This window comes from Typopeltis vanoorti, chromosome 2 (assembly GCF_054136105.1).
Source record: "Typopeltis vanoorti isolate ZY-2024b chromosome 2, IOZ_Tvanoo_1.0, whole genome shotgun sequence".
Taxonomy (NCBI): Eukaryota; Metazoa; Arthropoda; class Arachnida; order Uropygi; family Thelyphonidae; genus Typopeltis; species Typopeltis vanoorti.
The window spans coordinates 128,061,255-128,088,412 of record NC_143550.1 but is presented as its reverse complement, the minus strand read 5'-3'; the positions used below and the strand labels follow the sequence as shown (position 1 = coordinate 128,088,412).

Below are 27,158 nucleotides of genomic sequence, written 5' to 3'. Positions count from 1 at the left end.
TTTAAGTTCCTGTGAAAATGGAAACGTGACGTTGCCGAAATATTGGAAGTGTATTAAAATTTATTTTAATGTATATCCTAGTATATGTTGTAATTTCCTTAAGCTATTTAGTAAAAATGCATAACCAACGTCTAAGCCTTTCCACAAGAATTACAATAATCCACGGAGATGCCATCGCACGTAAGGCCCGACCATTACGGTAAAATGAAGTTAAAGCTATCAAGACAACTGAATCGTCTCGCCTTCCTAAAACACTGCTGGGATAACCAGATAATCACAAACTGTGTCAAATTTAAGCACCGTTTCTCTTCACAAAAGGCTCTTAATATTAATAACTGCACCAGCCAAGCTTTGCTCAGGGAACAAATCGCTACGACTCACCGTTTCCTGAATGATGCTAACTTAGCTATCCAGACACTCGAAGATGACCTTTCAAGCACCTTAATCCATGAAAATTGGTCAATTTTATACGACATCTCGTGCACTGCTGCAGAGAAAGAATTTAAAAAAGTACGAGATCGACACATCAAAAAAATTTCAAAATTTAAAAAAGAACTTGAAACCACAACTTCCTACCGAAACAGTAGTCAACCTTTCGTCAGTTAGTGTGAAACCTGAAGCAGTCGATGCTCTCTCACGTAGCCACAACTTCACCACTGCACCCAGAAGGATACCCGCTGAAGATATTATGATACGAATTGAACGCAGGATACGACACCTTCCAAACCACGTCGCCAACGATATTAGACTGGATGTGGCTTGTGTTCTGACCAAAGCAAAACCACAAAAAACTAACATGCCCAGTAAGGAAATTAAATCTATACTAGAATTAAAGAAAAACAAGGAAATAATAATCACCAAAGCGAATAAAGGGAACGCCACAGTATTGCTTAACCAAAAGGAATACACAGGTAAGCTGAATGCTCTATTGTTAGATCGGGCTACTTACCTCCCCATCAAGTACAATCCCACCATCTCACAAATTAGAAAACTCCACAGGCTCCTTAAGAAGTCACTAACAAATTAAAACCATTCAACTCCATACCCCCCCCCCCCCGTATTTATGGACTCCCAAAAATACATAACGAAAAATGTGCCATTACGTCCCATAGTGGATGGCATTGATTACCTCACATACAAACCAGCTAAACATTTGTACAAAGCGCTCACATACTATACTGGCAACACACCTTCACACATAAAAAACTCAGCCCACTTCAAAGCCAGCACAGAAAACCTTACACTCAAACACACTGACAATGGTCAGCATTGATGTCTCCTCCTTATTCACAAATGTCCCACTCAAAGAATCCTTAGAACTAATCCAAGCTAAATTTCCTCCCGATATCACAGCCCTATTTCAGTTCACAAACTCAGGCTATTTTGTTTGGCAAGGAAAATTCTACAAACAAATAGCCGCGACAGCCATGGGTTCTCCACTCACCCCACCCTTGGCTAATTTCTTTATGGAGACCTTTGAAGAAAAAGCCTTAGCCTCTGCCCCACAAAAACCAACCATATGGCTTTGCTACATTGATGATGTGTTTGCTATTTGGCCACATGGCTCTGAAACACTTCTCTCTTTCCTTACACACTTAAACAACCAACACTCCAGAATCAACTTCACCCTGGAAGAAGAAAAAAAACAACTGCCTTCTTTCTTAGACACACTAGTCACCTGCCAGCCTGATGGAACCTTGGTTTTCTCAGTCTATAGAAAACCCACCCATACAGGCAGATACATTCACCAACAAACCCCCCCCCCCCCCCGCAACAATATGGAGTCATTAAGACACTACACAACAGGGCTAAACTTATCTGTTCAAACGACAATGTCCTAACCATAGAACTAAACCACATTCTCAACACTTTCTCAGCCAATGGCTATCCCCCCCCCCCCAAACAAGGATTACTCTAAATCCATCACCATACAATATATCTAAGGCACCTTGGAAAATATCACAAAAATCCTAAAAAAACATGACTTAACTTCTTGTTACAGACCATATAAAAAATTGGCATCCCTTATCCGTAGAGCGGATAAGGGATGCCAATTTTCATTTGCCTGAAAATGTTATATTCAGTCAAAGACCAACCCACCACCCCAGACCTACTTGGTGTATACCAGGTCCCTTGCAGCTGTAAGCTGTCCTACTTTGGCCAAACAGGCAGGACAGCTAATATCAGAATTTCAGAACACAAGGACTACATCCGGTTTCACCAACACAGCCACTATGGTCTTGCAGACCATGCGCTGGATACCCGCCATAGAATACGGTGGAAGAAAGCCACGATAATACAGTGTAGTAAATTCAAACACGAAAGACAAACAAAAAAGACCAAAACTGGTGAGATCTTTCTGAGCAATAAATACAAAATGTTATATTCAGACAATGACAATCAAGGAAAAGAAGGAGTAGCCATAGTATTCAACACAAAATACGAGGCTAATCTTCTTGAATGGCAGTCAGTCTAAAGTAGAGTAATGTGGGCAAATATGAGAATGTGGAATTGGACAATGCGACTTATTTGTGCCTATGGACCCACATAAGGTTCTACTAAGGTAGAAGTGGAGGAATTTTTTTGAGGCTTTAGAGAAAGCAACTGACACAATCAAAAAGGAGAAGTTGTTCCTTGTTGGGGATCTAAATACCAGAGTAGTAAATGATTGTCAGACATACAAAAATATTTTGGGAAAATTTGGAGAAAAGAGCAAAGCTAATAATAACGGCAAATATCTGTTGGATTTCTGTTTCAACATAAAAATGTGCACAAATTCACATGGAGAGAAGAGGCAAGGAATAAGAAAAGTCTCATTGACTATGTTATTGTTAATAGTGAGGTTTTCTCCCTGGTGAAGGACACCAGAGTGTACAGAGGATTGGAAATTGGAAGTGATCACTATTTAGTCTTGAGCAGGATAAAATTGAATTTCACATTGAAAAGAATGACATGTAAGAAAGTTTTAAAGAGAATAAAAGTTGAGCAGCTCTCAGATGTGAACTGTGGACTAAAATACACAACGATTATTGAAGAAAAAAATAAAAGAGTTTGAGAACAGGAATCAAACCTTGGAGATTCAGTGGCAAACTCTGAAGAAAACATTGATTGATTCAGCCAGAGAGGCATGTGGTGAGGTTGTGTGCAAGGATAAAAAAATCAGAACTCCCTGGTGGACACAGGAAGTTAAAGAGGCAGTGAAGGAAAAGAAGAAAGCATATCAAAAGTTCCTGGCAAATAAGTCAGCTTTTACTCTTACAGAATACAGAGACAAATGTAAGAAAGCTAAACAGTGTGTAAAACTAGCTAAATAAAAGTCATGGGAGGACTTTGGCAAGAATATAGAAAATAAATATCAAGAAGGTGAGAAAATATTCTGGAGGTTGTAGAAGAAGCTTAGGAATGGAGGAAAGAGTGCTGTAAAAGGAGTTAGAGATGATAAAGGTGACATGAAAATGGGAGAAAAAGATATCCTTGAGGTATGGAGTAATTACTTTGAAAAACTGCTAAATGAAACAAGCAGTGATGAAAGCACAGTGGTAAAAACCACTGACCAGACATGCAGTCAGGAATACATATCCATACTTGAAGTAGAAAAAGCCATCAAAGGCTTGAAATGTGGAAAGGCAGCAGGAGTAGATGATATTCGACCAGAAATGCTGAAGTATGGTGGTATAAGAGTCTTACAGTGGCTGCACTGCATAGTTCAGAGCGCCTGGCCAGAGGGAACGGGACGAATTCCCGATGATTGGAGTAGTAGAGCTCTCATAGTACCAATATATAAAAAGGGAAATAAAACTGAATGTGAGAATTACAGAGGTATTTCCCTACTGAGTGTTCCTGGCAAGATCTATGCAAGTATACTTGAGAAACGATTGAGAAGAATTGTGGAAGAAAAGCTTGGTGAAGAACAAGCTGGATTCAGGCCAAATAGAGGCTGTCAGGATCAGATCTTCACTTTACGACAAATAGTTGAGAAAGCATGGGAATATAACAAAGATCTGCATTTAAGTTTTGTCGATTTGGAAAAGGCATATGATAAGGTGCCAAGAGAGAAGCTATTCAATACGCTGCAGTTATATGGTGTCATTGGGGCATTATATCAAGCAATACTTAGTCTTTATTTGAGTTGTAAGTCAGCAGTTAGAATTGAAGGAAGTACAGGAAGATGGTTTAATGTTAAATCTGGTGTGAGACAAGGATGTACATTATCCCCTCTGTTATTCATTATCTATATGGATCACATTATGAAGGAAAGTGGTATTAAACATGATATCAAAATTGGAGATGTTAATGTGAGCTCTTTGCTTTATGCGGATGATGTTATACTTCTAAATAAATCTGCTACAAGTTTGCAAGATTCTCTGACTAAATGGAATAGCTGTTGTAATAGATATGGTATGAAGGTCAGCAATAAAAAGACAAAGACAATGAAAATGGGCAGAATCATTGAAAATGTCAACTGTGATGTGAATGGAGAACCTGTGGAACAAGTAAAATATTTCAGCTACTTAGGTACGATTTTTACTGAAGATGGTAAATTAAATATAGAAATAGACAACAGAATCAGCAAAGCTGGTATAGTGGGAAGTCAATTGAATAAATTCATATGGAATAAAAGAGAAATTAGTCTGAACATTAAATTAGCTGTATACAAGACAGTGTTGAAACCAGTTTTAACTTATGGATCTGAGAGCTGGGTCAGAAGTAAATCACTTGACCAAAGACTAGAGACCGCAGATATGAGAGTGCTGAGAAAGATTATAGGTGTGAACAAATGGCATTAATGGCAATATCATATTAAAAACGAGGATATTAGGAAAGAACTTGACATTGTCAGCATCCAGGAATGCGTTAGCAGAGCTAATCTCAGGTGGTATGGTCACTTAAACAGAATGAGCAAGGAAAGATTAGCAAAAGAAGTGTTCTCTGTCAGGTTGGCAGCAAAACGACCCAGAGGAAGACCAAGATATAGGTGGATTGATGCGGTACAAAGTGCCTTAGATGACAGAAATATAAGATCTGATAATGTTGGAGTCTTGACAAGTAACAGACTGATTTGGAGGAAAATTGTAGATAGGAAGTTAGTAATGATGTAATTTTTTTCATATAGTACTATCATATCCTGTACACCCCTTGAGGGTACATGACAGGAATTTGATGATGATGATGATGAAGGCTTTTCACTGAATCAGCCTCTAACAATTCAAACCTCAACAAATTTGGTTGCATGAGACTACCCCAAATTTGGGAAACCTACATAAGAAAACCTTCAGCTCAATCGCCCAAGAATACCAGCATTGCCGGCTAGGGCGCACCATCAGAACTTTTAGGTGAAAGAATAGCTTCCTGCTTCGTCCTCATGTACTGTTTGTTGTGCTTGTGTGCACGTGTCTTGTTTTTAAGTTCCTGTAAAATGGCAACGTGACGTTGCCAAAATATTGGAAGTGTATTAAAATTTATTTTAATTTATATCCTAGTATACGTTGTAATTTCCTTAAGATATTTAGTAAAAATGCATAACCAATGTCTAAGCCTTTCCACGAGAACTATTAAGTGTTATACCATAGAGATATTTTTCCTTAAGAACAATTCTGCACTGCTTACGTTATGGCAATAATCCAGTGTGATAATCTTCCATAGTTAAAAAAAATGAAAAAGAAAATGAAAAGGTTAGTTTGACTAGCCAAAAGGTGTTTTATAAGGATTCCTTACTTACAGAAGATCTCTAGAATGTGAACACAGCATGAGAACAAGAACAGCATGTGCATCTTCAAATGTCACCAAGGTGGTAGTTACTCATTTTGAAGATGAGTGACTGCCACCTTGATGAAGGACTAAACCATAAAATACCAGTTTCTTTGTTAATATTTAGAAGAAACTACCTAGTAGCAAACAGTGAAGTATCTGTAATTACAACCAAACATAGACAAGTGCTATTCAGGACTGTAAAACATTCAGGTATTAAGAGAGTTTTTGAAATGTAATTTAAATAATTGTGGAAAAAGAAAATGAAAAGGTAGTTTGACTAGCCAAAAGGTGTTTTATGATGAAAGATGATGAATTTTTCTAAATTAACTGATTTAAAACCCGAGAATTATAACACAATGACATTTATTTGAAAAAACGCAACATGTTTCGTCAAGAATGACTTCATCAGGCGATAAGAACATAGAAAGATATTAAAAGACACGAAATTAACATTGACACACTCTAAAGCTATACAATTATAAAGCCATAATATTCGACTGTAAATTACAGTTATTATGAGCTTGAACTACAGTCCGAGTTAAAGTTCTATTGTTATACACCTGTGCGTGTGTGGAATCACGCGATCTCCAGTATCTAATAGTAGAGTTGAAAGAGTCAGGCAAATTATAGCTAAGATTATTATTCATGTGAAAAGGGTCCAAGGTGATTTCTTTTGACTCGACAATGCGGCGCTCTACTTCATCATGGCAGATGTGTAGGTTTGAAGTTGATGTCCAGTTTATTTCATGTTGGTGGCTTTCATTGTTCGTGTTTATTGAAAACAGGACATGGCTTGACAGAGCAGGTGCTCTGGTTCTTTTATAAGCACTGTCTCGCTGGTGCTCTTCGAGACGTAGTAAGATAGATTTCTCTGTCTGCCCATAGTAAGGCTTTCCGTATTCACAAGTGACCTTGTATACACCTGGGAATTGTAGAAGGTTGTGAGGTTGTTTATAGTTGTTGAAGCGTGATCTTATTTTTGGCATAGTCGAGAAGCACGTTTTTATGTTAAACTTCCTTAGAATTCTACTCAGCTTTTTGGATAGTGTGCTGATATATGGCAAGACGATATGACCTTTGGAGTTGTCCTGTGTCTCTACGTTGCTACGTTGACGGTGGGATAATTGGTTGTTAATATTTTTTAGAGAGTAGCCATTGTTTTTAAAGGTCCATTTAAGATGTTGTTCCTTTTTCAGTTCTTCTTCATCTGACAGTACAGATCTTGCACGATTCGCTAGAGTTGATATAATACCCAACTTTTGCGCTGGATGGTGATGGGATGACGCATGCAAATATCTGTCTGTATGAGTTGGCTTTCTAAATATAGAGACTTTAATTGATTCAGGCATCTTGGTGAGTTTAACATCTAGGAAACAGATGGAACTATTTTCTTCAATCTCCATAGTCAATTTTATATCTTGATGGCAGTTGTTTAAGTGGTCGAGAAACTTGTGAAGATTCTCAGTACCATGCTCCCATATGAGGAATATATCATCCACATATCTAAGCCAAATTTTCGGTTTTAAAGTAAAAGAGGAGATTGCTTTTTGTTCAAATTCCTCGAAAAAAATGTTGGCTAACACAGGAGAGAGGGGGCTTCCCATAGCTAATCCTTTGACCTGTTTGTATAGTTTACCTTCGAATTCAAAATAGCCAGAGTTTACACAGTGAGATAACAGAGAGAACATTTTAATTGAAATCTTGTTTTTTAAAATATGGAGAACGTCCTGTGTCGGAACGTTGGTAAAGAGTGCTACCACGTCAAAGCTCACCATGATGTCAGAAGATTTTAGTTTTAGGTCCTTTATTTTAGAGACAAAATCTGTTGAGTTTTTAATATAAGAAGATTTTCCCGCATAAGCTTTTAACGATGACGCCAAATATTTGGATAACCTGTATGTGGGTGAGTCAATGCTGTCTATTATAGGTCTCAGTGGATAGTTTTCTTTGTGTACCTTCGGGAGACCATATAACCTTGGAATGAGGGGGTGTAAAGAGTGGATGGAGAGCCGTGTATTCCGTGGAATTTCTGTGGTCTTTTGTAGGAGATTATTGGTTCTATTGCGTATTTCTCTTGTTGGATCTCTCTCCATTTCCGAATAACTATCTGAATCTAACAGTGCTAAGATTTTTTCTCGGTAGTCTATTTTATCTAGAACTACAGTTGCATTCCCCTTATCAGCCTTTAAGATGACAATGTCCTTGTTAATCCTTAGATTTTTAATTGCAAGTCTCTCACTAGGGGATATATTATCCGAAGGAGGTTTTGCGTTGTTGATTGCAAGAATTGCTTCGATGCAAACTCGTGTCTGCGGTAGGAAGTAGCGAAGCTGCCTTCTCCATCTTAGTTAAAAGTAGTTCTTTAGGGATGCATTTTGGTGCCAACACAATAAATAAATAAAGGACCTAAAACTAAAATCTTCTGACATCATGGTGAGCTTTGACGTGGTAGCACTCTTTACCAACGTTCCGACACAGGACGTTCTCCATATTTTAAAAAACAAGATTTCAATTAAAATGTTCTCTCTGTTATCTCACTGTGTAAACTCTGGCTATTTTGAATTCGAAGGTAAACTATACAAACAGGTCAAAGGATTAGCTATGGGAAGCCCCCTCTCTCCTGTGTTAGCCAACATTTTTTTCGAGGAATTTGAACAAAAAGCAATCTCCTCTTTTACTTTAAAACCGAAAATTTGGCTTAGATATGTGGATGATATATTCCTCATATGGGAGCATGGTACTGAGAATCTTCACAAGTTTCTCGACCACTTAAACAACTGCCATCAAGATATAAAATTGACTATGGAGATTGAAGAAAATAGTTCCATCTGTTTCCTAGATGTTAAACTCACCAAGATGCCTGAATCAATTAAAGTCTCTATATTTAGAAAGCCAACTCATACAGACAGATATTTGCATGCGTCATCCCATCACCATCCAGCGCAAAAGTTGGGTATTATATCAACTCTAGCGAATCGTGCAAGATATGTACTGTCAGATGAAGAAGAACTGAAAAAGGAACTACAACATGTTAAATGGACCTTTAAAAACAATGGCTACTCTCTAAAAAATATTAACAACCAATTATCCCACCGTCAACATAGCAACGTAGAGACACAGGACGACTTCAAACGTCATATCGTCTTGCCATATATCAACACACTATCCAAAAAGCTGAGTAGAATTCTAAAGAAGTTTAACATAAAAACGTGCTTCTCGACTATGCCAAAAATACGATCACGCTTCAACAACTATAAACAACCTCACAACCTTCTACAATTCCCAGGTGTATACAAGGTCATTTGTGAATGCGGAAAGCCTTACTATGGGCAGACAGAGAAATCTATCTTACTACGTCTCGAAGAGCACCAGCGAGACATTGCTTATAAAAGAACCAGAGCAACTGCTCTGTCAAGCCATGTCCTGTTTTCAATAAACACGAACAAAGAAAGCCACCAACATGAAATAAACTGGACATCAACTTCAAACCTACACATCTGCCATGATGAAGTAGAGAGCCGCATTGTCGAGTCAAAAGAAATCACCTTGGACCCTTTTCATATGAATAATAATCTTAGCTATAATTTGCCTGACTCTTTCAACTCTACTATTAGATACTGGAGATCGCGTGATTCCACACATGCACAGGTGTACAACAATAGAACTTTAACTCGGACTGTAGTTCAAGCTCATAATAACTGTAATTTACAGTCGAATATTATGGCTTTATAATTGTATAGCTTTAGAGTGTGTCAATGTTAATTTCGTGTCTTTTAATATCTTTCTATGTTCTTATCGCCTGATGAAGTCATTCTTGACGAAACATGTTGCGTTTTTTCAAATAAATGTCACTGTGTTATAATTCTCGGGTTTTAAGTCAGTTAATTTAGAAAAATGAACATATCCCAACACCGAGTTAATAGTACTAATCATATATATATATATATGACAGAATGATCATTGACTCGGTTAACATACATAGTTTTATGAAAAAAATTGAATGACTAGAACCGAGATTTAATTAAAAAGGTTTTAATATAAACACACTACTAGTTTCGGCCTGTAACAGCCTTCTTCAGGTGACATTATAAAAGAAAAAACACTAAACATTGAGGGTTAAAAGAATATGAACAACATAGACAGTCTTTATACATAATTAGCATGAAAACGTTGTAGTTGTATATGAAGCTGGTCTTTCATTTGTTGCATTGTGGGGAGAGTGCGTGCTTGCTGCATCACGTGAACGCCAGTACATGATTACAGCTGAATGACTATCTGGGAGGTTGTAGCTTAAGTTGTTATTTAGATGAACAGGATTGAAGATGATTTCTCTCGATTCCACAATTTTTCTCTCTATTTCGTCACTGCAACGGAAGATGTTTGTAGATTTTTCCCAGCAGACTTTGTGACTTTGGTTATCATCATTAGGATTAGCCGAGAAAAGGATATGACTTGATAATGTACTTGCTCGCTGTCTCTTGTAAGTAATGTCTCTCATGTGTTCTTCCATACGCATTTCGACAGATTTGTCTGTCTGCCCGAAATAAGGAATATCGCAGTCACATAATATTTTATATACGCCAGGGTATTTGAGTTGATGATGACAAGGTTTTGGGTGGCTAATTAAGGAAGGGATGTTTGGAAGTGGAGTGAACAAGGTTCTGATATTGTATTTTTTTAGAACTTTTGCTAATTTATGTGAAACAGTACTTATGTAAGGAATAGATATATTGCTTTTGAATCTATTTGTTTCTTCTGAGTGATGTCTAGGAGGATTAAGAAGGAATTTGTTAATGATTTTCTTGGAATATAAGAAGTTTTCAGATGGTTTATTTCTGTAAGCAGTTCATTTGGATCATCAAGAAGAGAACGGGCTCTATGTCCCAAGGTGGAAATTATTCCAAGCTTATGAGGAGGGAAATGATGGGACTGACTGTGCAGATATCTGTTGGTATGTGTGGGTTTTCTATATATCGATATTTTTAGTTTACCAGAAGAGCGAGTCAGTTTGACATCAAGAAAAGGCAAGGAATTATCCGTTTCAAGCTCAGCAGTAAACTTAATACTTTGATGTCGGCTATTGAGATGTTCGAAGAAAACCATAAGGGATTCATGTCCATGGCTCCAAATAATGAAGACATCATCCACATAATGTTTCCAAACTTTAGGTGTTAAAATAAAGGAAGCGATAGCCTTGGTTTCAAAATTTCAAATACCTCAAAAGTTTTTCAGGGAAATCACCATCCTTTATCAAGAACATTACAGAATTTGTTACATACATCAAGGATATTACAGTTGATGAAAATGACATCATGGCTAGCTTGGACATAACTTCTTTGTTCACTAATGTCCCAACAGATGAAGTCCTGACATTACTCAAGGACAAGTTATCCAAAAAAATGTTAGCCTTGCTTACACATTGCATCAGGTCCGGTTACTTCAAATTTCAAGATAATATATACAAACAAAATCATGGACTGGCTATGGGTAATCCTTTATCTCCGGTTCTTGCAAATATTTACTTAGAAGATTTTGAAACCAAGGCTATCTCTTCCTTTATTTTAACACCTAAAGTTTGGAAACGTTATGTGGATGATGTCTTCATTATTTGGAGCCATGGACATGAATCCCTTATGGTTTTCCATAAGGGATTCATGTCCATAGCTCCAAATAATGAAGACATCATCCACATAACGTTTCCAAAGTATTAAGTTTACTGCTGAGCTTGAAACGGATAATTCCTTGCCTTTTCTTGATGTCAAACTGACTCGCTCTTCTGGTAAACTAAAAATATCGATATATAGAAAACCCACACATACCAACAGATATCTGCACAGTCAGTCCCATCATTTCCCTCCTCATAAGCTTGGAATAATTTCCACCTTGGGACATAGAGCCTGTTCTCTTCTTGATGATCCAAATGAACTGCTTACAGAAATAAACCATCTGAAAACTTCTTTCGAAGTTAATGGATATTCCAAGAAAATCATTAACAAATTCCTTCTTAATCCTCCTACGATGAGAGACATTACTAACAAGAGACAGCGAGCAAGTACATTATCAAGTCATATCCTTTTCTCGGCTAATCCTAATGATGATAACCAAAGTCACAAAGTCTGCTGGGAAAAATCTACAAACATCTTCCAGTGCAGTGACGAAATAGAGAGAAAAATTGTGGAATCGAGAGAAATCATCTTCAATCCTGTTCATCTAAATAACAACTTAAGCTACAACCTCCCAGATAGTCATTCAGCTGTAATCATGTACTGGCGTTCACGTGATGCAGCAAGCGCGCACTCTCCCCACAATGCAACAAATGAAAGAACAGCTTCAAATACAACTACAACGTTTTCATGCTAATTATGTATAAAGACTGTCTATGTTGTTCATAGTCTTTTAACCCTCAATGTTTAGTGTTTTTTCTTTTATAATGTCACCTGAAGAAGGCTGTTACAGGTCGAAACTTGTAGTGTATTTATATTAAAACCTTTTAATTAAATCTCGGTTCTAGTCATTCAATTTTTTTCATAAAATATATATATATGTATGTATATATATATTAATATACACATATTAATATGTATATATATTAATATACAGTATCCTCAATTTAAAAAATTAATTACACACACACACATACATATATATATATATCATCATCATCAAATTCCTGCCATGTACCCACAAGGGGTGTACAGGATATGATAGTACTACATGAGAAAAATTATATCATTACTAACTTCCTATCTACAATTTTCCTCCAAATCAGTCTGTTACTTGTCAAGACTCCAACATTATCAGATCTTATATTTCTGTCGTCTAAGGCACTTTGTACTGCATCAATCCACCTATATCTTGGTCTTCCTCTGGGTCGTTTTGCTGCCAACCTGACAGAGAACACTTCTTTTGCTAATCTTTCCTTGCTCATTCTGTTTAAGTGACCATACCACCTGAGATTAGCTCTGCTAACGCATTCCTGGATGCTGACAATGTCAAGTTCTTTCCTAATATCCTCATTTTTAATGTGATATTGCCATTGATGCCATCTGTTCACACCTATAATCTTTCTCAGGACTCTCATATCTGCGGTCTCTAGTCTTTGGTCAAGTGTTTTACTTCTGACCCAGCGCTCAGATCCATAAGTTAAAACTGGTTTGAACACTGTCTTGTATACAGCTAATTTAGTGTTCCGACTAATTTCTCTATTATTCCATATGAATTTATTCAATTGACTTCCCATCATACCAGCTTTGCTGATTCTGTTGTCTATTTCTATATTTAATTTACCATCTTCAGTAAAAATCATGCTTAAGTAGCTGAAATATTTTACTTGTTCCACAGGTTCTCCATTCACAACACAGTTGACATTTTCAATGATTCTGCCTATTTTCATTGTATTTGTCTTTTTATTGCTGACCTTCATACCATATCTATTACAACAGCTATTCAATTTAGTCAGAGAATCTTGCAGACTCATAGCGGATTTATTTAGAAGTATAACATCATCTGCATAAAGCAAAGAGCTAACATTAACATCTCCAATTTTGATATCATGTTTAATACCACTTTCCTTCATAATGTGATCCATATAGATAATGAATAACAGAGGGGATAATGTACATCCTTGTCTCACACCAGATTTAACATTAAACCATCTTCCTGTACTTCCTTCAATTCTAACTGCTGACTTACAACTCAAATAATGACTGAGTATGGCTTGATATAATGCCCCATTGACACCATATAACTGCAGCGTATTGAATAGCTTCTCTCTTGGCACCTTATCATATGCCTTTTCCAAATCGACAAAACTTAAATGCAGATCTTTGTTATATTCCCATGCTTTCTAGACTATTTGTCGTAAAGTGAAGATCTGATCCTGACAGCCTCTGTTTGGCCTGAATCCAGCTTGTTCTTCACAAGCTTTTCTTCCACAATTCTTCTCAACCGTTTCTCAAATACACTTGCATAGATTTTGCCAGGAACACTCAGTAGGGAAATACCTCTGTAATTCTCACATTCAGTTTTATTTCCCTTTTTTATATATGGGTACTATGAGAGCTCTACTCCAATCATCAGGAATTCGTCCCTCTGTCCAGGCTTTCTGAACTATGCAGTGCAGCCACTTAACACTCTTATACCACCACACTTCGGCATTTCTGGTCGAATATCATCTACTCCAGCTGCCTTTCCACATTTCAAGCCTTTGATGGCTTTTTCTACTTCAAGTATGGATATGTATTCCTGACTGCATGCCTGGTCAGTGGTTTTTACCACTGTGCTTTCATCACTGCTTGTTTCATTTAGCAGTTTTTCAAAGTAATTACTCCATACCTCAAGGATATCTTTTTCTCCCATTTTCATGTCACCTTTATCATCTCTAACTCCTTTTACAGCACTCTTTCCTCCATTCCTAAGCTTCTTCTACAACCTCCAGAATATTTTCTCACCTTCTTGATATTTATTTTCTATATTCTTGCCAAAGTCCTCCCATGACTTTTATTTAGCTAGTTTTACACACTGTTTAGCTCTCTTACATTTGTCTCTGTATTCTGTAAGAGTAAAAGCTGACTTATTTGCCAGGAACTTTTGATTTGCTTTCTTCTTTTCCTTCACTGCCTCTTTAACTTCCTGTGTCCATCAGGGAGTTTTTATTTTTTTATCTTTGCACACAACCTCACCACATGCCTCTCTGGCAGAATCAATCAATGTTTTCTTCAGAGTTTGCCACTGAATCTCCAAGGTTTGATTCCTGTTCTCAGACTCTTTCATTTTTTCTTCAATAATCTTTGTGTATTTTAGTCTACAGTTCACATCTGAGAGCTGCTCAACTTTTATTCGCTTTAAAACTTTCTTACATGTTATTCTTTTCAATATGAAATTCAATTTTATCCTGCTCAAGACTAAATAGTGATCACTTCCAATTTCAAATCCTCTGTACACTCTGGTGTCCTGCACCAGGGAGAAAACCTCACTATCAATAATAACATAGTCAATGAGTCTTTTCTTATTCCTTGCCTCTTCTCTCCATGTGGATTTGTGCACATTTTTATGTTGGAACATGGTGTTAGTAATAACCAGTTCATGTCCTGAGCAGAAATCCAACAGATATTTGCCATTATTATTAGCTTTGCTCTTTTCTCCAAATTTTCCCAAAATATTTTTGTATGTCTTACAATTATTTCCTACTCTGCTATTTAGATCCCCAACAAGGACCAACTTTTCCTTTTTCATTGTGTCAGTTGATTTTTCTAAAGCCTCAAAAAATTCCTCCACTTCTACCTTAGTGGAACCTTCTGTGGGACGATAGGCACAAATAAGTCTCATTGTCCAGTTCCCCATTCTCATATTTGCCAACATTACTCTACTTGAGACTGATTGCCATTCAAGAAGATTAGCCTAATATTTTGTGTTGAATACCATGGCTACTCCTTCTTTTCCTTGATTGTCATTGCCTGAATATAACATTTTGTATTTATTGCTCAGAAAGATCTCACCAGTTTTGGTCTTTTTTGTTTCAGTCACCCCTATTATGTCGATCTGGTACTTATCAAATTCCTCAGCTAGCTCCATTTCTTTGCCATTCAGGCTTCTTACGTTGATAGTACCGATCTTTAACTCTGGTGATGTTGAGTTGGGGTTTGTTTTCAGATTTGTTCCAGTAGCTGACTTTTCGCTGTTCGCCCTGGTTCCCTGGCAAAAACAACGGGGGCCTTGTTTAACCGGGCGACGCCCCAGCCGGCATGAAATATTTTTTATTTTGGTTTAACCAATAAGAATACAATTTGGTCGGCTAAATCCCAAATTGCCAGCCCATCCTCGTTCGTTCAGTATCCAAGTAGATACCCAACAGAGTGCACCACGAGAAGGTGAGGATTGGACATGCTGAATTTAATGCATTACTGAGGAATTAAACATAGGTTGATACAAATAATAATCGAATATTCATTATTACTTGTGAAATGAAAAGTTAAAATTTTAAACTATGCCACAAAAAGGAACAAAGGTTATGTTGGAGAGCATTTTATGAAGAAAATGAGGTATCAGACTGTCATTTTCCTTGTCATGATGGAAAATCATAATTTCTAATTCTTTAAAATAAATTTTAAACTTTGATGATGTGAGATACTCAAAATGAGATATTTGTCACTGATTTAAGTGTTCATTATGGTCATGTGTTTCATAAGTTATGGAAAACCCAAAGATTCCACTACAGAACTATAATTCAAATTTTACATCTTATGCAAACTTGAATGAAATTAATGATTACTTAAACTGAAAGTCTAATTCTGACTAAATGTTTCAGAAAACAGGAGTTCCCTCAAAGGTTACACTGATTCTGATATAGTGGAGAGAGTGTTAAAAATGATATCAGGATTGTGCAATACTGATTATGAAGACAGAGTGGGGATTTGTATACTGCAGATACTAGCAAACAGGAGAAAGAGGGGCAATATGATTGAGACTTACAAACTTCTGAAAGGGTCATACAGGATTTCAGTTGATGGAATTTTTCAATTTATGGAGGGTGGGTAAAGAACAAGAGGGCTTTCTTGGAAGCTGAGAATGAATGCTACTACGAAGGCAGATGAGAGCTAGATTCTTCTCTCATAGGGTGGTGCTGAAATGGATTGACATTGGATGTTGTGAGTGCAAGCAGTGTGAATGAATGCAAGAATAAGTATGATAAGTGGTGCGTGTAGTATGTGGCCTCCCTCGATGAGTCCCAGACTCCCTTGGAGGTGTCTCTCATAATAATAGGAGTATCCTTAAAGGTTACACTAGCAAACAGTTATCCAAGTCAAAATCCTATCATCGACTAACTATTAAAGTTAGAATTCATGTTCAGGGCTAGAAACACCAGAACATGAATTTTATCTGGAATGAAAGGAACATTTTTTCCCTCAACTCGAGGTAATGAAGGTTAAAGGTTTCTTTATGGAGAGAAAAACAGACACACAAGATTAATCATCCTGTGAAATTACATTAAGTCAACATTATTGTTGTAGAAACATTATTTCTGCACCAATAAATTGAGTCGAACACAACTGGTTATAAATTATATGTATCACTTGAAATGCCTAGAAACCAGTAAGTGTAATATAACGTCTAATTTCCTTAACAAAAGGCCTGACTTAAAAAAAAAAGTTTTTATTATCATCTATCAATTATACTGTCAATTAGTAATAAAAATTCAGTAAATAACAGAAATCAGTGCATTATACTTTACTCTGGCATACATATACTTTCCATGTAGTTTGCACTCAAGTCCCTCTCTCCCACAAGGTTGAATACGTATAGCACATTATGGAGGCATTAAATCTAAAAATCCTGCTTTAATGACCAAACATGGAACTTTTTCAAGCTGCTTACTGGATTCTAATAAACATGGTGATGTTCTCCCACTTGGCACCAGAAATTACCTATCACGCCACTGTGCTCTAATCTGTGCACATGCAGGCAATGTTCACTATAGCATTTGTTCCCATGAATAAATTTCTTATAACTTGGTAACTTGTCTATATATAAATGCACATATAAAGGCAATATAATATTCATTAAGTAATAAATTAGCAGTTTTGCAATATTCTTAATTTATAAGGAAATCACTAATTGAATTACATTAATGAAAATTTCTTGTAGTTTTTTAGTTATTCTGTCTATCTACAGATGAGTCAGAGGATAAGTCTCAACAGATCATAGTATAGTGACTGCTCTTCTAAGTACGACACCCAGATCAGTACCTAAGTTAACTGAGGATAATTTGGTGCCTAAATGTCGCACCTGCATGGTGCAGCACAGGAAGGCAGCGACCCATATAGTCTCAACAGCTATCTTAATACTTCCATTTTAGGGGCTTCATCTCCAGAGTGATTGCATTATGATATACAAAAGCAACTCTTGCTGGCTGTGCCTTTCAACGTGAGGCACGATTGGTATCATTACAATATCAGGTGGGATTCCAACTTATAGGTGTTCAGTATCATCCCACATTAAGAACCTAAAGGTATTCAGTTCTCAACACATGTGAAGCAAGACATGGCCATGTCTAACCACATGAAAACAGCTTCAGTAGGATCAGCCATACGTTTGCATAAACGGAGTCCAACACCTTAGTAACGCTTAGTCAGGGCCACCAAAGTTGGTCCAGTCAAACACTACCTTAATCTGATAATGAATTTCAAGCACATGATCTCTGATCTCATCTTAACTTAGCTTATTCTAACTTACAGAGTACTTTACATTTAACTTAAGCTTATCTCCAGATACTATTTGCAACATATCATTGGTAGTCTATTATTACAGTCCATCATCCCATCTACTCCACCATTAGAGAGTCAGAAAGTTAATCCCCACAACTTCCTGAGTAGAGATTTCATGGGCACTTCCAATTATAATGATGGGATCAACAGTGGTCAACCAACTCCACATTTCTAAGAATAGCATTCAGCATCTCTACAGGTTCCTCTATGGAGAGGCATGCCAGACCTGCCCTTCTGACAGGAGTTTGTAAACTGGCCATCTTATTTGACAAGCAGAATCAGAGCTTCATCCAACATCTAATAGCATCAATCTCAATAAGGGTCATGTTTACTCCTACTGAATACCCATTTCCTTCATTGATATTCTTTCACTTAAACAATCAATCACAACAATGCCCAGGATCACATGACAGCAACACATCTCAACAGCAATCGCAATGCTTTAATTAGACAGTCTAATTCCCCCTGGTCTATACCAGTTCTGAGATGGCTGTTAGTTGCTGCCAGAAAGTCACACCAAATGGGCCATCTGCCACACCACACAGTTGAGGCATTTCATGTGAAGATCCCAACACTGGACCAGGTTCAACAGTTCCATCAATGGACAGTTTCGCCAGTCCTGGAGAAGTGCCATATCCACTTTGGACCCAACCCAACTGGCCCAGCACTCAGAGCCAAACCTTCTCCCAAGATTACGGATCCATCTTGCCAACATCCCTTATCTACTTAATATATCAACTAGAGGCTGTTTTCATCTTGAAGACCTGTTGCGAATAAGGTTATTCTATCATCCCATCCTTATTCCTTTGAAGGTTGTTTACATACAATGAAAAATATATAATACATACAATAATGGAGGAAGCATGTGGTAAGAACTTACCCTAATCTGTCTTTTCATTGTAATGCACAAAAGAGTAATGAAATACAGTAACAAGATTGGCCAGAATACTGGAACATTGAAAGCATCAAAGCACGTACAAAATATGGCAATCAGGATTGCTTTAGTAGCCGAATACCTAAATAATAGTTTTAATGAAAAAAGCATACAGATAATTATAAAATTGCAGTTATGCACATACAACAGTAAATTCATGTTATACATTTTACAAATTATGTTTATAACAGAGTCACTGTTGTGCTTATAACAGTGGTCCTTTGGCTCTATGAAAGAATCACTAATAAAGCAGAAGAGAACAAACTGTCATTTATTCTGTTTCTCTTTAGATAAAGAGAGCAGTAACACATTTCCCTAACTGATTCAGACAAACATTTCAGGGTATGCATTTTAACAGAAATTTACTTTGAATAAACACATCAAATTAATGCCACACTTCTGCAAATAAATCCTGAATATGGAAAAATGTAAAATTCCTTCTTTCGCAATAAGTCATCATCATCATCAAATTCCTGACATATACCCTCAAGGGGTGTACAGGATATGATAGTACTAAATGAAAAATTTACATCGTTACTAACTTCCTATCTACAATTTTCCTCCAAATCAGTCTGTTACTTGTCAAGACTCCAATATTATCATTATCAGATCTTATATTACTATCGTCTAAGGCACATTGTACCGTATCAATCCACCTATATCTTGGTCCCTCTGGGTCGTTTTTCCTGCCAATCTGGCAAAGATTAGGAAAACACTTGTTTTGCTAATCTCTCCTCGCCCATTCTGTTTAAGTGACCATAGATTAGCTCTGTTAACGCATTCCTGGATGCCTACAATGTCAAGTTCTTTCCTAATATCCTCATTTTTAATATGATATTGCCATTGACGCCATCTGTTCACACTTATAATCTTTCTCAGGACTCTCATATCTGCGGTCTCTAGTCTTTGGTCAAGTGTTTTACTTCTGACCCAGCGCTCAGATCCATAAGTTAAAACTGGTTTGAACATTGTCTTGTATACAGCTAATTTAGTGTTCTGACTAATTTCTCTCTTATTCCATATGAATTTATTCAATTGACTTCCAACCATACCAGCTTTGTTGATTCTGTTGTCTATTTCCATATTTAATTTACCATCATCAGTAAAAATCGTGCCTAAGTAGCTGAAACGTTCTACTTGTTTCACAGGTTCCCCGTTCACAAAACAGTTGACATATTCAACAATTCTACCTATTTTCATTGCCTTTGTCTTTTTAATGCTGACATTCATACCATATCTATTACAACAGTTATTCAATTTAGTCAGAGAATCTTGCAGACTTGTAGCGGATTTATTTAGAAGTATAACATCATCCGCATAAAGCAAAGAGCTAACATTAACATCTCCAATTTTGATATCATGTTTAATACCACTTTCCTTCATAATGTGATCCATATAGATAATGAATAACAGAGGGGATAATGTACATCCTTGTCTCACACCAGATTTAACATTAAACCATCTTCCTGTACTTCCTTCAATTCTAACTGCTGACTTACAACTCAAATAAAGACTACGTATTGCTTGATATAATGCCCCATTGACACCATATAACTGCCGCGTATTGAATAGCTTCTCTCTTGGCACCTTATCATATACCTTTTCCACATCGACAAAACTTAAATACAGATCTTTGTTATATTCCCATGCTTTCTCGACTATTTGTCGTAAAGTGAAGATCTGATCCTGACAGCCTCTGTTTGGCCTGAATCCAGCTTGTTCTTCACCAAGCTTTTCTTCCACAATTCTTCTCAACCGTTTCTCAAGTATACTTGCATACATCCTGCCAGGAACACTCAGTAGGGAAATACCTCTGTAATTCTCACATTCATTTTTATTTACTTTTTTATATATGGGTACTATGAGAGCTCTACTCGAATCATCAGGAATTCGTCCCTCTGTCCAGGCCTTCTGAATTATGCAGTGGAGCCACTGTAAGACTCTTATACCACCATACTTCAGCATTTCTGGTCGAATATCATCTACTCCAGCTGCCTTTCCACATTTCAAGCCTTTGATGGCTTTTTCTACTTCAAGTATGGATATGTATTCCTGACTGCATGCCTGGTCAGTGTTTATTTACCACTGTGCTGTCATCACTGCTTCATTTAGCAGTTTTTCAAAGTAATTACTCCATACTTCAAGGATATCTTTTTCTCCCATTTTCATGTCACCTTTATCATCTCTAACTCCTTTTGAAGCACACTTTCCTCCATTCCTAAGCTTCTTCAACAACCTCCAGAATATTTTGCAACGTTCTTAATACTTATTTTCTATGTTCTTGCCAAAGTCCTCCCACGATTTGTTTAGCTAGTTTCACACAGTGTTTAGCTTTGTTACATTTGTCTCTGTATTATCTAAGAGCACAAGCTGACTTATTTTCCAGGAACTTTTATATGCTTTCTTCTTTTCCTTCACTGCCTCTTTAACTTCCTGTGTCCACCATGGAGTTCTAATTTTTCTATCCTTGCATACAACTTCACCCATGCCTCTCTAGCTGAATCAATCAGAGTTTTCTTCAGAGCTTGCAACTGAATCTCCAAGGTTGGTTCCTGTTCTCAAACTCTTTCATTTTTTCTTCAATAATCTTTGTGTATTTTAGTCTACAGCTCACATCTGAGAGCTGCTCAACTTTTATTCTCTTTAAAACTTTCTTACATGTCATTCTTTTCAATGTGAAATTCAATTTTATCCTGCTCAAGACTAAATAGTGATCACTTCCAATTTCCAATCCTCTGTACACTCTGGTGTCCTTCACCAGGGAGAAAACCTCACTATTAACAATAACATAGTCAATGAGACTTTTCTTATTCCTTGCCTCTTCTCTCCATGTGAATTTGTGCACATTTTTATGTTGAAACAGAAATCCAACAGATATTTGCCGTTATTATTAGCTTTGCTCTTTTCTCCAAATTTTCCCAAAATATTTTTGTATGTCTGACAATCATTTACTACTCTGGTATTTAGATCCCCAACAAGGAACAACTTCTCCTTTTTGATTGTGTCAGTTGCTTTCTCTAAAGCCTCAAAAAAATTCCTCCACTTCTACCTTAGTAGAACCTTATGTGGGTCCATAGGCACAAATAAGTCGCATTGTCCAATTCCACATTCTCATATTTGCCCACATTACTCTACTTTAGACTGACTGCCATTCAAGAAGATTAGCCTCGTATTTTGTGTTGAATACTATGGCTACTCCTTCTTTTCCTTGATTGTCATTGCCTGAATATAACATTTTGTATTTATTGTTCAGAAAGATCTCACCAGTTTTTGCCTTTTTTGTTTCAGTCACCCCTATTATGTTGATCTAGTATTTATCTAATTCCTCAGCTAGCTCCATTTCTTTGCCATTCAGGCTGCTTATGTTGATAGTACCGATCTTTAATTCTGGTGATGTTGAGTTGGGGTGTGCTTTCAGATTTTTTCCAGTAGCTGAATTTTCGCTGTTCGCCCTGGGGAAAACAACAGGGGGCCTTGTTTAACCGGGCAACGCACCAGCCGGCATGAAATTTTGTCATGTTGTACCATCATTTTCAACATTGGTTTAAGCCAATAAGAATACAATTTGGTCGGCTAAATTCCAAATTGCCAGCCCATCCTTGTTCGTTCAGTATCCAGGTAAGTACCCAATAGGGTGCATCACGAGAAGGTGAGGACTGGACATTAGGTCAGAAGCCCTGGTCGGTTCTCTGCATTCCTTTAAAGGCTATGTGGAGGTCTCCTCTCAGTTATACAGCTTTGACCCTTAAGCACCCCTATTGCAATAAGTCTTGAAATGGTTTAAGCTTGGCAAGTATTTTATCAAAAAGTATAAAATCGTTTTGATTTTTGAAACCCTGAATATAGATTACATGCTATGCTTACCCAATAAAAAAACGGTGACAAATTCACTGCAGCCACAAATTGCTGGGGAATCTTTATCAATGAATGAAAATTTTGCTTGATATATGGGAAAAGTAAATAAAAAATACTTTTATTTACTTTCCCTTGTTTTGTTTTGGTTTTGCCATATCCATTTATCCTTATTCAGAATAAACATGTGGCTCAGTATGAGAGTCCATTCCCATCTAGACAAGATCTAAATTTCGTGGTAAAGGTCATGTGAAGACAATGACCCAGCAAAAATTTCCTTCCAATTTTGTAAAAGTTCTTTTGTAGCTCTGCATGTATATTAGAACCCAGTTATAAGTATAACCCACTCTCATGACTGAGTTATCATGAGCATTCAATATTTTTGAGTGGCATTATATGCTTTATCACAGAAGTTACTGTATAGAGAGTCTTCTACAAAAGGAAAGATGCAGTAAGCTCAGGAGACCTGTCCGGAACTATTCCATGGATTGACGGAAACATGGTAATCCACTAGGGCTGTGGTGTGACTTACCTTTAGCTAAATGTATATAAAAGTGTATGTGTAACTTAACACATTCAAGATGGGCAGTGTTTGGTGTGTGAAAACTGCTGGTATGTGAAAATAGCTTTAGCATATGTATGCTGCTCCCATGTTGAGCAGTTGCATTTTCACAAAGCTTATTTGTTACAATGCTGCTACATAATTTGCAATCCTTCTGAAAGAAAAAAGTCTTTCCCTTGTTACACAGGCCAGTTCTCATCTGCAGATATGACTTCATCTGTGGTAAATTTTGTTCCTTTCAAGTGTTTGTTTAAATTTGGGAATAGGAAATAGTCAGATGGGGCCAGGTCTGGCAAATAGGGTGGGTGAGGCAAACAATGAAAGCCAAAGAGTTTCCTGTGCCATTTTAATAGCAGATCTAATAACTAAATCAATTGAAACTGGATTAGACATTAATTCTGAGAAAATCAAAATAATGACAAACAGAAAAGGATATGATGAAAGATTATTAACGTTATTAATAAAGAAATTGAAATAGGAAAATTGTTAACAATGAAAAAACAAGTTCAGTATAGAAACAGATGGAGAGAAGTGGGAGACACCTATAGCTAGAAAAAGGGTTAAAGACCTCCTTCAATTCCTTCAGAGCTGTTGAATAAACTGCTGTTGTAACAAGAATCTTCCCTGCTGATTTTGGATTCAAACTTCTTTGGCCATGGAGAACCTTTGTGTCTCCACTCCATTGACTGTTGTTTGGTCTCTGGGTTATAGTGATGAAACCATGTTTCATCAACAGTCACAATATGAGCCAAAAAATTTGCACCTGATTTCTCAAAATGACCCAAAATCCCTTGAGATGACAGTACACGTTCTCTCTCTCTTTTGGTAGGCATTCAAACATTAGGGGACCCATTTTGCTGAGAGCTTCTGCATGGCTAGATGTTGGTGGATAATGACCCCAACTTGTTCCCTGGATATCCCCAGAGTCTTTGCAATGTTTCTGGCTGGTATTCATCTATCATCAAGGATCATGGCATGCACTGCATAGATGTTTTCAGGTGTGATCGCTGTGGAAGGTCTTCCTGACTTGGGGGCATCCGTTGTCTCAGGATGCCCAATTTTAAACTTGGCCACCCATCTGGCAACTGATGAATATGCTGAGGCACAGTCCCCTAAAGTCTCACATAAAGTTTGGTGAATCACAATTGCGGTTTCTTGCAACACGTAAAACTTGATGGCTGCACCTCTGTGTCTTTGAATTTCTTCAAAAACTCTGACATGTCTTCTTATACTTATATAGAAAAAAGAACAAATTATTACAATTTGATGAAACATGGGGATTAAAGGATTTTAATGTGGTTATATCAAATGCTTTAATACCATGTTTGTTCTAGGTATTTATCAGAACTTTTCAACCCCACCCCACTGTACACAGTATGTTAGTTGCAGCTTTTTTTTTGGTAAAATTTTATTTATAAAATTAGCATTTGTGAAGTGTCTGAATGATAGCAAATATCTCAAATGTAATTCAAACTGATTCAAGTTATATATATATATATATTCTTTTTGCTTTACATAAATTGAGCACCTTTCTGTAACCAATGACTGTATTATTATAAAACAGCTGTTATACTTGAACTGAAATTTTAAAAGGGGATGTTAAAAGAAATGTGTTTAGTTAGATGCTATTTTTAGTGCCACAATAAATCTGTTTTGTTTGCATGCATGCAACACAGTCTGTGGGTGGAGAATATTTTTCCATGAGTGTCATCCCAGTTCTCTAATTACACTAACTTCACTAAATGTCTCTGTATATTGCATTTAGCTACTTATTTTTCATGCTTCTACAGTATACCATTCAGAAACAATAGACGTAGTGAAGCTATCTATTCCTGAATAAAAATGAATATTCTATTATAAAAAGTATTTATTTATTTATTTATTTTGTTGATCTACAACAAACAAAAGATCAGCATGTGAGATGTCTATTATTGATAAGACAGAAGAGCCACTGACAAAAAAAAAAAAATAATGAATGTAGGATTCCCCCCCCCCCCATAAATTCACTTATGGATGTCTACAATTTATAGAACGACATGTATCACATACACCCAGCAATTTACAGGACACACATTACAAATGTTAATTATTAATAATTCAATGCCAGTAATGAAAGTATTTCTGCTCACACTTGTTCTTTCCTTTACATCTGCCATTTTTACATAACTTATTAATGATGATTCACATATTTACACCTGAGTAATTCAAATATACTAACCAAACACAGCATTCTCCTTCATTATTGTTTTCTAATATATCCTGAACAAACACATTGTCATCCTCCACAGATCCAGTTACAATAACACATCGCCAAAACATAAGCACAAAATTTCTGCAGGATACAGTATTTTCTCTCGTCCTGTCAGATAGTTAGGGTGACGGTGAGAGAGCTATGACCCCCAATGTGAACATGCTAATGTATAGTTTGTTCTATGTTTCTAGTTTATTTAGGACTTTAGGTGTCATTATTTTAACATGAGAATTAGAGGAAAATGATTTGTGATATTTGCTCTGTCCAAAATAATTAATTGTTGATTAGTTGCATTAAGTCACCAAGCTGATTATTTGCTGTAATAAGATTACTGTTTATTTTCAGTCAAGCCATTACTTATGAAATTCTTATTGTCATCAATCACTCCTTTCCTGAATCTATGGTACATCTCAATACCTAATGTCCAGAAAAACAGAAGACCTTCCTAAATATAATCAGGATACAAATTTGTGTTCTTATCATTTTACTCATGACTATGGGAAGTGCAACCCTATAAGTGTTGCAACAACAGGTCCTAACACATTTTAGTTGATGTGCAGAATTACAATTGGACAAGCTCTTCTGCGTCTTCTAATATCTCGCCTACTGACTGCCACAAGGTACTGATGGGATGCGAGCTTATGGTATTTTGGATGTTGATCAGCATGCTCACAACAACATGCTGATCCAGTGAATGAATCAATGCAGTTATGTTCAAGAACAAAATTTTCACTTTTGCAAATCCTGGGACATACTCCAAATCTAAACTATATGCTGATGCAATACAGACAGAGAAAGAGCATTCTCTGCCAACTTCTTATTCTGAAGATATCATTACTATTGGAAAATTTTAATTACTCTTGAAAAAATCACTGAGAGTTGGAACTTAGTCACATTCTTCAATGCCCAGGTTCTCAGAATGAAAGAATAAAGAGTAGCTTTATTTAAGACTCCAAAAGGCATTTGATGTCAACATTATTGTAAGATGGTCTTTACTGTGCACCCACAGATGCAAGACCCCTCGACACTTCTGCGCATGTCAGAAGAAGGCGAATCCATTCTGATAATAGGGTAATAAATGTGTTTCATGGGATGAGTGCTTTTTATTATATGTCGGAAAATTACCTTTTCTTTTATGAAAATTCTAGTTTTTAAAGGTAACTATTTTGCTTGCAACAGTTTGAAAATTTACGTACAAAGCATGTGATTTTCACATGTTGCTAACAAATTCATATATCACCTGATTCCTTTCTCCCCTTCAGCATGGATTGAGTCTTCTTGGCACACTGCCAACTGAGGTTCTCGTCTCTGTGGTTGGACAGTAGATGCTTTGCATTATGGAAGCTTCTGTTCATTCTTCATAATGTATGTTCTTTCTTTTAGGCATCTTTTCCAGAAAAGACCAGATTTATCAAACATGAACACTTGGGAAGATGAATAACCTTGGACAAGCTCGTCAAAATCTTCAACAAATTCATTGGCTGCAACTTTACCTACAGATGCTGGTTACCAATTTTCTTAAAACAAATGAACTGTTCAAAACTG

At 36.7% G+C, this 27,158-nt stretch overlaps 1 protein-coding gene across 2 annotated transcripts in view; it reads right to left on the bottom strand.

Moving 5' to 3' along the window:
- LOC150109422 (protein RER1-like) overlaps positions 1 to 27,158 on the bottom strand; it is a 103,415-nt gene that overhangs the window by 7,265 nt on the left and 68,992 nt on the right. For both annotated transcript variants that reach the window (XM_090408121.1, XM_090408128.1), the window contains exon 6: positions 18,895 to 19,030. In XM_090408121.1, the coding sequence (XP_090264247.1) occupies positions 18,895 to 19,030 (136 nt within the window). The remainder of the gene's footprint in view (positions 1 to 18,894; positions 19,031 to 27,158) is intronic.